At 47.1% G+C, this 16544-nt stretch overlaps 1 protein-coding gene across 4 annotated transcripts in view; it reads right to left on the bottom strand.

Moving 5' to 3' along the window:
- The window catches only part of LOC134927386 (ATP-binding cassette sub-family B member 5-like), a 328704-nt gene that overhangs the window by 21811 nt on the left and 290349 nt on the right, over positions 1–16544 (bottom strand). For all 4 annotated transcript variants that reach the window (XM_063921756.1, XM_063921758.1, XM_063921759.1 and 1 more), the window contains one exon: positions 3622–3828. In XM_063921756.1, the coding sequence (XP_063777826.1) occupies positions 3622–3828 (207 nt within the window). The remainder of the gene's footprint in view (positions 1–3621; positions 3829–16544) is intronic.

Here is a 16544-nt window from a genome sequence, read left to right as displayed (position 1 = left end):
TCTCCTCTTAGACGCGTGTAACACGGTTTCTGATACTAATCATTTCTCTAAGCAGTCTCTTGAGGCTCACATTGCAATTATTCCTAAGGAAGGCAAAGACCCCACCCTGTGCCCCAGCTACAGGCCTATATCCCTTCTTAATGTGGACGTCAAACTTTACGCCAAACTCCTAGCCAATAGGCTCAGGTCCCTCCTACCCTCCCTTATACATAGCGACCAAGTGGGATTTGTCCCTGGCCGGGAAGCAAAGGACAATACGGCCAAGATCATTGCACCCATGCACCATGCTTCCCTACAGGTCTACCCGGCAGTCCTCTTATCCACTGACGCTGAAAAAGCGTTTGACAGAATAGATTGGGGTTTTCTGGCCGGGGTGCTGCAGCACATGGGTTTGGGTCCGATCTGCTTGCATCGCATCTTGGCTCTCTATACCTCCCCTTCGGCCAGAATCGTGATTAACGGTTCCCTGTCGGGGTCGTTCGCTATTAATAATGGAACGCGGCAGGGCTGCCCTCTGTCCCCCATGATTTTTATTCTCTGCATGGAGGCCTTGGCTAGGTCTATTAGGCTGAATCCCGACATTTCTGGGATTAGGCTTCAGGATGCGGACTATAAGCTTGCTCTCTTCGCTTATGACCTTCTGGCTATAGTCACGAATCCTGTTGTTTCCTTACCTAATCTGATGGCTGAGTTCAAGCTCTTTGGCGAGCTCTCTAACTTTAAAATCAATTATTCAAAATCTGTGGCCCTGAACCTTACTGCCCCGCCTGCCATGGTATTGGGGCTCCAAGCGGCACTCCCCTTCACCTGGCACGCTTCTAAACTGAAATACTTGGGGACCACTATTACCAGGGACCTTTCCCGTCTCTTTGACTCCAACTTCACTCCCCTTCTAGCCAAGCTCCGTGCGGACCTCCAGTCATGGACTTCCAAATCCTTTTCTTGGCTGGGTAGATTGGGGGTCCTCAAGATGAACTCTCTCCCTAGAATCCTATACTTACTGCAGACCCTGCCATTTTGATCCCTTCCACTTGGTTTAAGGAGATCCAACGGTTATTCAGAGAGTTCATCTGGGGGGGCAAGAGACCTCGCCTGAAATTCTCCACGATGGTCCGGCAGAGAGGAAAGGGCGGCCTTCGTCTGCCAGATATCCGCGGTTACTATCAGGCCTGCCACCTCCAACGGATTCTTTGGTGGTCCAGAGCCGATCCATCGAAACAGTGGACGCAGATTGAGAGCCAGGCGCTTTCCCTGCCTATCGGCGTTGCTCCGTGGCTAACCACCCTCCCAGCCACCTCCCACCCCACTGTTGGCCCCACTCTGACATGCTGGAAGGCGGTGAGGAAACTCCCCTCCGTGTCCTCGCCTACTTCCTCCTACATGTCTTTCTTATTTAATGAACGATTCCCCCCGGGAATGGATCCGCGGGCCTTTCAGCACTGGTTCAGCCTAGGCCTCTGGAGGGTCGGGCAGCTGGTGGATGGGCGCGGGGTTGTATCCTTTTCGGATTTACAGGCGAAATGGCACTTGCCACCTGGGGACTTTTGGCGCTATTTACAAGTCCGGCACTTCTTGGTCTCCCAAGGTAACCTGGGAGGGAGGCCCACAGCCCTCACGCCATTCGAGCGCCTCTGCGACGGTTCATCACCCCCGACCCACTCTATCTCCCTGCTATATGACCTCCTCTTGGCTGACTCTAGCACAACTCTCCCATCCTATACTAAGACGTGGGACAGAGACTTCGGACGGGAGCTCGGGGATGATGTCTGGGAGAAAATATTCAAACTGGCCCATGCTTGCTCTCCTAGCACACTGGTTGTTGAGACCCAATACAAATTGATTTCTCGATGGTACAGGTGCCCTGACATTCTTTCTAAAATGGGTCTGGGCCTCCCTGACACCTGCTGGCGTTGCTCTTCCGGCCCAGGTAATCCGCTCCACATATGGTGGTCGTGTCCCTTACTCCAACCGTATTGGAAGGAGGTACTTTCACTCACTGCTGACATAACGGGGGAGACGGTGCCGAAGGATTCTCTGTTTTGGCTGTTCCATTACTCGTCCAGACCTGTCTCGGGCTACAAGCACTCCCTGCTTTGCCATCTCAACAACGCTGCCAAGGCGGTGATCCCTGTCCGTTGGCGCTCCTCCTCTCCTCCAACTGTTAGGGACTGGCTGACCAGGATAGATTTATATATGGACTTGGATGATATAATGATCTCCGCTGATGGAGACTACTCGTCCTTCAGGGACAAGTGGGCCCGCTGGCTACTTTTTAAAGACTCCCCAACCTTTAGGTCCATCCTCTCTTCCTGTTCGCCCCCGTCTTCATAGACGCTTCCTTCCCTCAATATACTGCTCTCCACTTTATGGCTAGCATGAGGTCTGCGCATGGACCAGGTGAAATTGACTCTGTACCTGACCTGAACCTGAACCTTACTTGAATTTGCTTCTGGAGCTCCTTCTTTTCTTTCCCTCTTCTTCTCCTTCTCTGTACCTCTTTTCTTTTTCTTTCTTCTCCACGTAGCTTTCTGTTTTTGATTAACACGACCAACATGATATGTTTGCCTCCAAATAGTATATATCTGTGTGTTGTGTTGTTATATTACTTCGATATAGGCCTTTCTGTTAATGGCTAAGGTGACTTAACAGTCCTCCAGTTATTTTGCAAAAATGTTTTTCGACACGATTGTCTGTATGTTACTGTTTGTTACTGTAATTGGTCTTTCAATAAACACATTTTGCACTAAAAAAAGAAAACATGTATAGTATATCCAGGGCTTTTTTTTTTTGGCAGTGCAAACTGCTGAGGGCTTGAGACTTGGGATCCTCTCCAAAAGAAGAAGGACCCTGTTTCTCCACATCCTCTCAGAAACCAAATTGAGGGGAATAGGGTATTGCCACATCTAGGGAGGACCACATGAATCCCCAACCACCGGAGCCAAAAGGACCCTTAGGGGGCGAGGGTTTTTGGGCTTCCCTCCGAAGCAGTGCTTGGAGGGCCCCTTCTGCTACTTTATGGGTCAAAGCTTCATCCTGGAAACTGGATTCTTCAGCTCTCCTCAAAAGGAGAGAGCCTCTGGAGACTAGGCAGGAGGGCCGGCCCATCAGACAAACTCATAAAAAACACAAAAAGGTGAGGTGAAAGATGCAAACAAGGCAAAAAGGTGAAATAAATGTATGAATAAATAAATAAATTTGGGCTGAGGGCTATGGAAACGGAAAATAGTGTATCCTGAAAACAAAGTGCTTAGTTCAAAATGCCTTACTAGTGCAGAGGTGTGGTCCTTCACCAGTGCAATTTCAGGCACCCCTAGCTCAAATGGCCCCAGGAGCACATCGCACCTCGGCTAAAGGAACAAGTGATGGCCTATTGCCTACTGGGGGGCACCTTTAAGCCCACCGGTGTATATGGGCATCTACACATGGTTTTAGCCAAAAGGCCTATGTGGGGAATGTCACTAAGCACAACATTTATAAATTCCACATTTCACTTTTCAATTTATTCTAAATAGAAATCAAGGCCAAATTTCCCAGGTAAAATGTGTAAACAACATATACTGTTACCTGAATATTCAACAGAACAATTTTGCATATGTTGCTGGTATATAACATTAGTATTACCTCCGGCAGACTCTCTATGAAGGAGTGAATGTTGGCTGATATTGCTGCCTGTTGTATTTCCTCCATTAACACCTCGCGGGAGTTGTCTCCATAGGCGATATTCTCAGCAATGCTGCAGCCAAACAGCACCGGCTCCTGCGCGACGATTCCAATCTGAGATCGCAACCACTGTACGTTCAAGCATTTAGCATCAATGCCATCGAATAGCTACAAACAGAAAGGCAAAACTTTTAGTGCTTGTTGGACTGTGAGTAATGTGTGACAGAGAGATAACAAACACAAAGATTTCCACTGCGCATTGAGGAGACGGAACAGACCTTCTGCAATTATTTGAAATAATAGGATTTTAATAACCTACCGGTCAATCCTTTTCTCGTAGTCCGTAGAGGATACTGGGGTCCACATTAGTACTATACCATGGGGGTATAGACGGGTCCACTAGGAGCCATGGGCACTTTAAGAAACCAATAGTGTGGGCTGGCTCCTCCCTCTATACTCCTCCCTCTATGCCCCTCCTACCAGACTCAGTCTAGAATCTGTGCCGGAGAAGACGGACATACTTCGAGAGAATTATTTAACTGAACAGTGGTGAGATTCGAACCAGCACACACAAACAAGAGGAAAGCCATGCTAACCAAACTTGAGCAGGAACAGCAACGGCTGAACCAACAATATTACTTAACCAAGTAACAGTGCAGAAAAACGAAGCACCGGGCGAGCACCGAGTATCCTCTATGGACTACGAGAAAAGGATTTACCGGTAGGTAATTAAAATCCTATTTTCTCTTATGTCCTAGAGGATACTGGGGTCCACATTAGTACCATGGGGATGTACCAAAGCTCCCAAACTGGGTGAGAGAGTGCTGAGGTTCCTGCAGAACTGATTGACCAAACTGAAGGTCCTGAAGAGGCCAAAGTATCGAACTTGTAGAACTTAGCAAACGTGTTTGATCCTGACCAAGTAGCTGCTCGGCAGAGCTGTAAAGCCGAGACACCCCGGGCAGCTACCCAGGAAGAACCCACTGACCTAGTAGAGTGGGCCTGTACTTTAGGAACTGGCAATCCTGCCGATGAATAATCCTGCTGGATAGTAAGCCTGATCCAGCGAGCAATAGACTGCTTTGAAGCAGGACACACAATTTTCTTGGGATCACAGAGAACAAACAGCGAGTCAGATTTTCTGTGACGAGCTGTCATCTTCACGTAGATCCTCAAAGCCCTCACAACATCCAGGGACTTTGAGGTAGCAGAGGTGTCAGTAAGCACCGGAACCACAATAGGTTGGTTGATATAAAACGCAGACACCACCTTAGGAAGAAATTGCTGACAAGATCTGAGTTCTGCTCTATCTTCATGAAAAACCAAATAGGGGCTTTTGTGAGACAACGCCCCCAGTTCGGACACACGCCTTGCAGAAGCCAAGGCCAACAGTGTAACAGTCTTTCACATAAGAAACTAAACGTCAACCTCCTGTAAAGGTTCAAACCAGTCCGATTGCAGAAACTGCAACACCACGTTAAGATCCCAAGGTGCCGTGGGAGGCATGAAGGGTGGTTGGATGTGCAGAACACCCTTCAAGAATGTCTGAGCTTCAGTGAGGGAAGCCAATTGTTTCTGGAAGAAAATGGACAAGGCCGAAATCTGGACTTTCAAGAAGCCCAAATGTAGGCCCACATCCACACCTGACTAGAAAAAGGAGAAAACGTCCCAGTTGAAATTCCACTGCAGGAAATTTCCTGTTTTCATACCACGAGACATATTTTTTCCAAATACGGTGGTAATGTTTAGACGTTACCCCTTTCCTAGCTTGGATCAGGGTTGGAAAAACCTTGTTCGGAATGCCTTTCCGGGCTAAAATCTGACGTTCAACTTCCATGCCATCAAACGTAGCCGTGGTAAGTCTTGATAGACGAATGGCCCCTGTTGCAGAAGATCCTCTCACAGAGGTAGAGGCCACGAGTACTCCAAGAGCAACTCCAGTAGATCCGCGTACCAGGCCCTTCTCGGCCAATATGGAGCAATGAGAAGTGCTTGAACCTTTTCCCTTTTTTGGTTCCCTTGAGAATTCTTGGGATTAGTGGAAAAGGTGGGAACACGTAAACCATCTGGTAAACCCATGGAGTCACTGCCACTGCTTGTGGGTCCCTCGACCTGGAACAATAGCGCTTTAGCTTCTTGTTGAGACGAGAGGCCATTATGTCTATCTGTGGAATTCCCCATCAACTTGTTATGGACTCGAACACCTGCGGGTGAAGGCCCCACTCGCCTGGATGGAGGTTGTGTCTCCTGAGGAAGTCCGCTTCCCAGTTGTCTACTCCCAGAATAAAGATTGCCGACAGCACACCGCGTATCTTTCTGCCCAGATGAGAATTTTTGTTACCTCTGACACTGCAGCTCTGCTCTTCGTTCCACCCAGTCGGTTTATGTACGTTACAGCCGTCACATTGTCCGACTGAACCCGAATGGCTTGATCTTGAAGAAGATGCGATGCCTGTAGAAGGGCGTTGTATATGGTCCTTAGTTCCAGAATGTTGATAGGGAGAATGGCTTCCTGACTTGACAATTTTCCTTGGAACTGTTCCCCCTGAGTGACTGCTCCCCAACCTCTGAGGCTTGCGTCCGTGGTTAGCAGAATCAATTTTGAATCCCGAACCGTTGACCCTCGGTCAGGTGAGAAGTCTGAAGTCACCATAGAAGAGAAAACCTGGCTTTTGGCGACAGACGTATCCTCTGGTGCATGTGAAGATTTTATTCCGGAACATTTGTCCAACAGATCCAGCTGGAATGGCCTTGCATGAAACCTTCCATACTGCAGAGCCTCGTAAGAGGCTACTATTTTCCCCAGAAGGCGAATGCACAGATGCACCGATGTCCGGGTTGGTTTTAGGACATCCCGCACCATTGGCTGTATTACCAATGCCTTTTCAATTGGAAGGAACACCTTTTGTTCTTCTGTATCCAGGATCATTCCTAAGAATGGAAGCCTCCGTATAGGTTCCAGGTGGGATTTTGGCAGGTTCAGAATACACCCGTGGTCCTGGAGAAGTCTGGTTGAGAGGGCAATGCTGTCCAACAACCTCTCCCTGGAAGGTGCTTTTATCAACATAATCTCTGCCATCTCCTTGGTGAAAACTCTCTGGGCCGTGGAGAGGCCAAATGGCAGGGCCTGAAACTGGAAGTGACAGTCCTGCAGTGCAAACCTCAGATACGCCTGATGAGGTGGCCAAATCGGAACGTGAAGGTACGCATCCTTGATGTCGAGAGGCACCAGGAATTCCTACTCCTCCAGTCCTGAGATCACCGCTCTCAGAGACTCCATTTTGAACTTGAACACCTGTAAGTACGGGTTCAGTGACTTGAGGTTTAAAATGGACCTTATGAACCGTTGGGTTTCGGTACCACAAACATGTTGGAATAAAAACCTTTGTTTTGCAGGTGAAGAGGAACTGGAACAATGACCTAAGTCAGTACCATTTTTTTAATTGCTGTTTGTAAGGTCGAACTGGCTTCTGGAGAAGCTGCTAAGCCGGAGTTGAAGAATCTGGGAGGTGGGAGTTCCTGAAACTCCAGTCTGTATCCCTGTGCTATAAGATCTTTGACCCAGGGATCCTGGCATGACGTTGCCCAAATGTAACTGAAACAACGTAACCGAGCTCCGACCTGCCTGTCTTCCAGGCAGTGTGTTCCACCGTCATGCTGAAGGCTTTGAGGAAGCAGACCCTGAGGCCTGTTCCTGAGAACCTGCAGCTGCGGGTATTCTGGGTTTACTTCTATTCCCTTTGAAGGCTGTAGAAGAACCCTTGGATTTGCCCTTGAATCTAGCCATCTGAAAGGACTGCAGAGTTGGAGCAGAGTAGGAATTCCTAGCCAGGGTAGCTGCGGAAGGAAGGTATGTAGACTTACCTGCCGTAGCCTTGGATATTAGCTTATCCAGTTCATCCCCGAACAGGACCTCACCTGTGAAAGGCAGTTTTTCCACTCCTTTCCTGGAGTCCGCATCCGCAGTCCACTGGCGTAGCCACGATCCCCTGCGTGCTGACGCTGCCATGGCAGTGGTGCGTGCATTGAGTACACCAATTTCTTTTATGGCTTCCACCATAAAGTTAGCAGAGTCCTGGATATGTTGTAGGAGTAAAATAATATTGTCCCCGGTTAAGGAATCTAAACCATCAATTAGGTTACCTGACCATTTAGCAATGGCCCTAGTGATCCATGCACAAGCAATAGTGGGTCTCTGGGCCACCCCAGTCGCGGTGTATAAAGATTTGAGAGTGGTCTCAATCTTGCGGTCAGCTGCATCCTTTAAGGACGCGGCCCCGGGAACCGGTAAGACTATCTTAAGCGACAACCTGGACACTGATGCATCCACAATCGGTGGGTTTTCCCATTTCTTCCTATCATCTAATGGAAAGGGAAAGGAAGAAATCAACCTTTTAGGGATCTGAAATTTCTTGTCAGGGTTTACCCAAGCCTCTTCAAAGAGGGCATTCAATTCCTTTGAAGCGGGAAAAGTAGCGGAGGATTTCTTTTTAGTATTAAAATAAGATTCCTCCTCTACCTCCACTGTCCTGTGAGGAATATGCAGGACAGTTCTGATAGCCTCAATGAGGGCCTGAATCCCCTGCGACAGGATAGCATCCTCCCCATTCGCAACCACCCTCCTCTGGATCTGATGTATCAGGATCAGTATCATCCTGCATGATTTGGGCCAGAGTACGCTTTTGTGGGCAAATGGCGAGGGCTTGAGACGCAGGCATGTGAGCTCAATCTTTATTTATCAGGTCATCCATAGACTGCCGTAAGAATTGCATCTCCTTCTCGTTATGATACAGTTTAGTGGAAATATTAGAAATCATCCCTTTTATGGAAGCTAACCATGGGGGTTCAGCCCCACTGGACTGGGAGTAAGCACTATCCTGGGTACAGGGTAGCGAGTCCCCAGTGGATGAGAGACATTCTGCTGTACAAGAAACTCAGTCCCTGGACATGATTGTGAAGGGACACCCACACACACACAGACACGTGGTGAAAACACAGTATATGTGGGCAGGGTCTTCAGAGAGACACAGAAGTCAGAGCCAACCACACAGCGCCCCTTTAGCAATAATGAAACATAGCTGGGTCGCAAGAATTAACACCTCAGTAGTGCTTATAATCTTAACACTGCTCCCCACCTTCACTAAGACCCTCTTGTATTTGTGGAGGAGCTGCGCTTCCCTGTGAATGCTGCCTGTATGAGCTGCAGAGGGAAAATGGTGCCGGAGAGCTGTAGGATCCGCTCTGAGTGAAGCCCCGCTCCCTGTAATGGCGTGCGGCTTCCCGCATTTATTATATTGGCCTAAGGTAATATAATGTTCAACCAAGGGCTAAAACCCCTGTTAGATAGTAGTGGCCAGTGTGGGTATCAAATGGTGGCTCAGCGCGCCCCTCACAGCGGGACACACTGCAGTCTGTGCCTTCTAAACCCCCTGGAGCTCAGCCTGTACTCAGAGCTGTGCTCCCACCCATGTGCCGCCATTCCAGCAGGCAACCCGCCAACCGGGATGCCAGCGCTGTACTTACCACTCTTCTGTCTTCAGGCTCTGTTAGGGTGTGGCGGCGTGCTGTGGGAGGGTACGCTGCGCCATGGTGTGGCTTGCGAATTGTTCCCACAGGAGCTCAGTGTCCTGTCAGCAGAGAAACAGGACCATTAACTCTAAGGAAGTTAGGCCGTTCTCCCCCCTAAGTCCCACGAAGCAGTCAGACTGCTGCCAAAACAGACCTGACTGAAAAAAACAAACATTTAAAATAAAGGGGGAAACTCTTCAGGAGCTCTCCAAAGCGTGACCGGCTCCTCCGGGCACATTTTCTAAACTGAGTCTGGTAGGAGGGGCATAGAGGGAGGAGCCAGCCCACACTATTGATTTCTTAAAGTGCCCATGGCTCCTATTGGACCCGTCTATACCCCCGTGGTACTAATGTGGACCCCAGTATCCTCTAGGATGTAAGAGAAATATATATGTACCTCCTTTATTTATGGGGTGACTCAAGGGGTCTGTGGCAACGAACAGAGTACATTTTCAAAGTATTACATTTCCTAAGAAAAATATACACTAATCGGATTGCAAACATTTGTCAGAGTGTGTTTGTATCTGTGTAACATTAAATCTTGCTCTTTATTAATTGTGGGGGTTTCATGTTTGTTAGATTGGGTGAAGTCTTTACCATCTGGCTGACAGATGGCACTCAAGACCATGCTTCACCAGGTAATAACTTTCTTATATATAGAGATGTGCACCGGACATTTTTCAGGTTTTGTGTTTTGGTTTTGGATTCGGTTCAGCGGCCGTGTTTTGGATTCGGACGCATTTTGGCAAAACCTCCCTGAAAATTTTTTGTCGGATTCGGGTGTGTTTTGGATTCCGGTGTTTTTTTTCAAAAAACCCTCAAAAACAGCTCAAATCATAGAATGTGGGGGTAATTTCGATCCTATAGTATTATTAACCTCAATAACCACAATTTCCAGTCTATTCTGAACACCTCACACCTCACAATACAAATACCTGGCCCATCTAGGAGTGGCACTGCTGTGTCAGACAGGATGGCACTTAAAAAAAATTGGCCCCAAACAGCACATGATGCAAAGAAAAGAGAAAAAGAGGTGCACTGTGGTCGCTGGACGGCTAAGCTAAGCGACATAAGCACCTCAATATCACAGGAATTATTCGTTCTAATTAAAGGCATTATTGGTCCAAATCACTGGAAGAAAATGACAAAATCACTGGAATTATTTGTTCTAATCAATGGTATTATTGGTCCAAATCACTGGAAGAAAATGACAAAATCACTGGAATTATTCGTTCTAATCAATGGTATTATTGGTCCAAATCACTGGAATTATTCGTTCTAATCAATGGTATTATTGGTCCAAATCACTGGAAGAAAATGACAAAATCACTGGAATTATTCGTTCTAATTAATGGTATTATTGGTCCAAATCACTGGAATTATTCGATCTAATCAATGGTATTATTGGTCCAAATCACTGCTAGAAAATGACAAAATCACTGGAATTATTCGTTCTAATCAATGGTATTATTGGTCCAAATCACTGGAAGAAAATGGAATGGATGGATACTTGCAGTGACACAGAGCTGCAAGATACAGCAATGGCCTACTGTACACAACTATATACTGTTGGGTCACCAAAATGCTGCACTGTAATACTATATATACTGCTCACAAAAATGCCGCACAGATATGAAATGGATACTTGCAGTGACAGAGCTGCAAGATACAGCAATGGCCTACTGTACAACTATATACTGTTAGTCACCAAAATGCTGCACTGTAATACTCTATATACTGCTCACAAAAATGCCGCACAGATATGGAATGGATACTTCCAGTGACACAGAGCTGCAAGATACAGCAATGGCCTACTGTACAACTATATACTGTTAGTCACCAAAATGCTGCACTGTAATACTATATATATATATACTGCTCACAAAAATGCTGCATAGATATGGAATGGATACTTGCAGTGACACAGAGCTGCAAGATACAGCAATGGCCTACTGTACAACTATATACTGTTAGTCACCAAAATGCTGCACTGTAATACTATATATACTGCTCACAAAAATGCCGCACAGATATGGAATGGATACTTGCAGTGACACAGAGCTGCAAGATACAGCAATGACCTACTGTACAACTATATACTGTTAGTCACCAAAATGCTGCACTGTAATACTATATATACCGCTCACAAAAATGCCGCACAGATATGATATGGATACTTGCAGTGACACAGAGCTGCAAGATACAGCAATGGCCTACTGTACTGTACTACTATAATTATTATATAGATGACAGATATAAAGTTACATTGTGGGGGAATCCAGTATACGTTCTGTCACCAGGTACCAGTGAATGACCACATCATGGCCCTCATTCCGAGTTGTTCGCTCGGTATTTTTCATCGCATCGCAGTGAAAATCCGCTTAGTACGCATGCGCAATGTTCGCACTGCGACTGCGCCAAGTAACTTTACTATGAAGAAAGTATTTTTACTCACGGCTTTTTCTTTGCTCCGGCGATCGTAATGTGATTGACAGGAAATGGGTGTTACTGGGCGGAAACACGGCGTTTCAGGGGCGTGTGGCTGAAAACGCTACCGTTTCCGGAAAAAACGCAGGAGTGGCCGGAGAAACGGTGGGAGTGCCTGGGCGAACGCTGGGTGTGTTTGTGACGTCAACCAGGAACGACAAGCACTGAACTGATCGCACAGGCAGAGTAAGTCTGGAGCTACTCTGAAACTGCTAAGTAGTTAGTAATCGCAATATTGCGAATACATCGGTCGCAATTTTAAGAAGCTAAGATTCACTCCCAGTAGGCGGCGGCTTAGCGTGTGTAACTCTGCTAAATTCGCCTTGCGACCGATCAACTCGGAATGAGGGCCCATGTATATAGGTGACAGATATAAAGTTACATTGTGAGGGAATCCAGTATACGTTCTGTCACCAGGTACCAGTGAATGACCACATCATGTATATAGTAGTGATGAGCGGGTTCGGTTTCCGAGAAACCGAACCCCCCCGAACTTCACCCTTTTTACACGGGTCCGAGCCATACTCGGATTCTCCCGTATGGCTCGGGTAACCCGAGCGCACCCGAACGTCATCATCCTGCTGTCGGATTCTCGCGAGATTCGGATTCTATATAAGCAGCCGCGCGTCGCCGCCATTTTCACACGTGCATTGAGATTGATAGGGAGAGGACGTGGCTGGCATCCTCTCCGTTTATAATTGTAGAAGAGACAGTTGATTGCTTGTTTTATTACTAATTGTGGGGAGGATTGGGGAGCAGCTGTTAGGACTCGGAGTAGAGTGCAGAGTTTTGCGGATAGTGACCACCAGTTTTTTTTTATCCGTTCTCTGCCTGAAAAAAACGCTCCATACCATATCTGTGCTCAGTGTGCTGCATGATATATCTGTGCTGAGTGCTCACACTGCTTAATTGTGGGGACTGGGGAGCAGCTATAGCAGGAGTACAGTGCACAGTTTTGCTGACAGTGACCACCAGTATACGTTTGTCTGCCTGAAAAACACTCCTGTGGTGGCTTTTTTTATACTAGTTTAGCAGTCTGCTGACAGTGTCCACCAGGTCCATTATACTGTATATAGCAGTACGGTAGGCCACTGCTGTACCTACCTCTGTGTCGTCAGTCACTCGTCATCCATTAATAATAATAAGTATACTATCCATCCATCTACATTGTATACCTGTGGTGGCTTTTTTTCTTTATACTAGTTTAGCAGTTTGCTGACAGTGTCCACCAGGTCCATTTATTATACTGTATATAGCAGTACGGTAGGCCACTGCTGTACCTACCTCTGTGTCGTCACTCGTTGTCCATAAGTATACTATCCATCCATCTACATTGTATACCTGTGGTGGCTTTTTTTCTTTATACTAGTAGTACTAGTTTAGCAGTCTGCTGACAGTGTCCACCAGGTCCATTATACTGTATATAGCAGTACGGTAGGCCACTGCTGTACCTACCTCTGTGTCGTCACTCGTCGTCCATAAGTATACTATCCATCCATCTACATTGTATACCTGTGGTGGCTTTTTTTCTTTATACTAGTAGTACTAGTTTAGCAGTCTGCTGACAGTGGCCCTCATTCCGAGTTGTTCGCTCGGTATTTTTCATCGCATCGCAGTGAAAATCCGCTTAGTACGCATGCGCAATGTTCGCACTGCGACTGCGCCAAGTAACTTTACTATGAAGATAGTATTTTTACTCACGGCTTTTTCTTCGCTCCGGCGATCGTAATGTGATTGACAGGAAATGGGTGTTACTGGGCGGATACACGGCGTTTCAGGGGCGTGTGGCTGAAAACGCTACCGTTTCCGGAAAAAACGCAGGAGTGGCCGGGGAAACGGTGGGAGTGCCTGGGCGAACGCTGGGTGTGTTTGTGACGTCAACCAGGAACGACAAGCACTGAAATGATCGCACAGGCAGAGTAAGTCTGGAGCTACTCTGAAACTGCTAACTCGTTTGTAATCGCAATATTGCGCGTACGTCGGTCGCAATTTTAAGAAGCTAAGATTCACTCCCAGTAGGCGGCGGCTTAGCGTGTGTAACTCTGCTACATTCGCCTTGCGAGCGAACAACTCGGAATGAGGGCCAGTGTCCACCAGGTCCATTATACTGTATATAGCAGTACGGTAGGCCACTGCTGTACCTACCTCTGTGTCGTCACTCGTCGTCCATAAGTATACTATCCATCCATCTACATTGTATACCTGTGGTGGCTTTTTTTCTTTATACTAGTAGTACTAGTTTAGCAGTCTGCTGACAGTGTCCACCAGGTCCATTATACTGTATATAGCAGTACGGTAGGCCACTGCTGTACCTACCTCTGTGTCGTCACTCGTCGTCCATAAGTATACTATCCATCCACATACATTGTTTACCTGTGGTGGCTTTTTTTCTTTATACTAGTAGTACTAGTTTAGCAGTCTGCTGACAGTGTCCACCAGGTCCATTATACTGTATATAGCAGTACGGTAGGCCACTGCTGTACCTACCTCTGTGTCGTCACTCGTCGTCCATAAGTATACTATCCATCCATCTACATTGTATACCTGTGGTGCCTTTTAGTTGTGCGCATTAAAATATGGGGAACAAAAATGTGGAGGTTAAAAAAATAGGGAAAGATCAAGATCCACTTCCACCTCGTGCTGAAGCTGCTGCCACTAGTCATGGCCGAGACGATGAAATGCCATCAACGTCGTCTGCCAAGGCCGATGCCCAATGTCATAGTACAGAGCATGTAAAATCCAAAACACAAAAGATCAGTAAAATGACCCAAAAATCTAAATTAAAAGCGTCTGAGGAGAAGCGTAAACTTGCCAATATGCCATTTACGACACGGAGTGGCAAGGAACGGCTGAGGCCCTGGCCTATGTTCATGGCTAGTGGTTCAGCTTCACATGAGGATGGAAGCACTCATCCTCTCGCTAGAAAAAAGAAAAGACTTAAGCTGGCAAAAGCACAGCAAAGAACTGTGCGTTCTTCGAAATCACAAATCCCCAAGGAGAGTCCAATTGTGTTGGTTGCGATGCCTGACCTTCCTCTTTTTTCTTTCATTTTTCTTTGCATCATGTGCTGTTTGGGGAGTATTTTTTTGAAGGGCCATCCTGCGTGACACTGCAGTGCCACTCCTAGATGGGCCAGGTGTTTGTGTCGGCCACTAGGGTCGCTTAGCTTAGTCACACAGCTACCTCATTGCGCCTCTTTTTTTCTTTGCGTCATGTGCTGTTTGGGGAGTATTTTTTTGAAGGGCCATCCTGCTTGACACTGCAGTGCCACTCCTAGATGGGCCAGGTGTTTGTGTCGGCCACTTGGGTCGCTTATCTTAGTCACACAGCTACCTCATTGCGCCTCTTTTTTTCTTTGCATCATGTGCTGTTTGGGGAGTATTTTTTTGAAGGGCCATCCTGCGTGACACTGCAGTGCCACTCCTAGATGGGCCAGGTGTTTGTGTCGGCCACTAGGGTCGCTTAGCTTAGTCACACAGCTACCTCATTGCGCCTCTTTTTTTCTTTGCGTCATGTGCTGTTTGGGGAGTATTTTTTTGAAGGGCCATCCTGCGTGACACTGCAGTGCCACTCCTAGATGGGCCAGATGTTTGTGTCGGCCACTTGGGTCGCTTATCTTAGTCAAACAGCTACCTCATTGCGCCTCTTTTTTTCTTTGCATCGTGTGCTGTTTGGGGACAATTTTTTTGAAGGGCCATCCTGTCTGACACTGCAGTGCCACTCCTAGATGGGCCAGGTGTTTGTGTCGGCCACTAGGGTCGCTTAGCTTAGCCATCCAGCGACCTCGGTGCAAATTTTAGGACTAAAAATAATATTGTGAGATGTGAGGTGTTCAGAATAGACTGAAAATGAGTGGAAATTATGGTTATTGAGGTTACTAATACTATGGGATCAAAATGACCCCCAATTTCTATGATTTAAGCTGTTTTTTAGGGTTTTTTGAAAAAAACACCCGAATCCGACAAAAAAATTTCGGTGAGGTTTTGTCAAAACGCGTCCGAACCCAAAACACGGCCGCGGAACCGAACCCAAAACCAAAACACAAAACCCGAAAAATTTCCGGTGCACATCACTAGTATATAGGTGACAGATATAAAGTTACATTGTGAGGGAATCCAGTATACATTCTGTCACCAGGTACCAGTGAATGACCACATCATGTATATAGGTGACAGATAATAAGATTTTACTTACCGATAAATCTATTTCTCGTAGTCCGTAGTGGATGCTGGGGACTCCGTCAGGACCATGGGGATTAGCGGCTCCGCAGGAGACAGGGCACAAAACTAAAGCTTTAGGATCAGGTGGTGTGTACTGGCTCCTCCCCCTATGACCCTCCTCCAAGCCTCAGTTAGGATACTGTGCCCGGACGAGCGTACACAATAAAGAAGGATATTGAATCCCGGGTAAGACTCATACCAGCCACACCAATCACACCGTACAACTTGTGATCTGAACCCAGTTAACAGCATGATAACAGAAGGAGCCTCTGAAAAGATGGCTCACAACAACAATAACCCGATTTTTGTAACAATAACTATGTACAAGTATTGCAGACAATCCGCACTTGGGATGGGCGCCCAGCATCCACTACGGACTACGAGAAATAGATTTATCGGTAAGTAAAATCTTATTTTCTCTGACGTCCTAAGTGGATGCTGGGGACTCCGTCAGGACCATGGGGATTATACCAAAGCTCCCAAACGGGCGGGAGAGTGCGGATGACTCTGCAGCACCGAGTGAGAGAACTCCAGGTCCTCCTCAGCCAGGGTGTGCCCCTGACCAAGTAGCAGCTCGGCAAAGTTGTAAAGCCGAGACCCCTCGGGCAG

The sequence above is a fragment of the Pseudophryne corroboree genome, chromosome 5, assembly GCF_028390025.1.
Source record: "Pseudophryne corroboree isolate aPseCor3 chromosome 5, aPseCor3.hap2, whole genome shotgun sequence".
In the NCBI taxonomy this organism is placed as follows: Eukaryota; Metazoa; Chordata; class Amphibia; order Anura; family Myobatrachidae; genus Pseudophryne; species Pseudophryne corroboree.
This window is presented reverse-complemented; position numbering and strand designations above follow the sequence as displayed.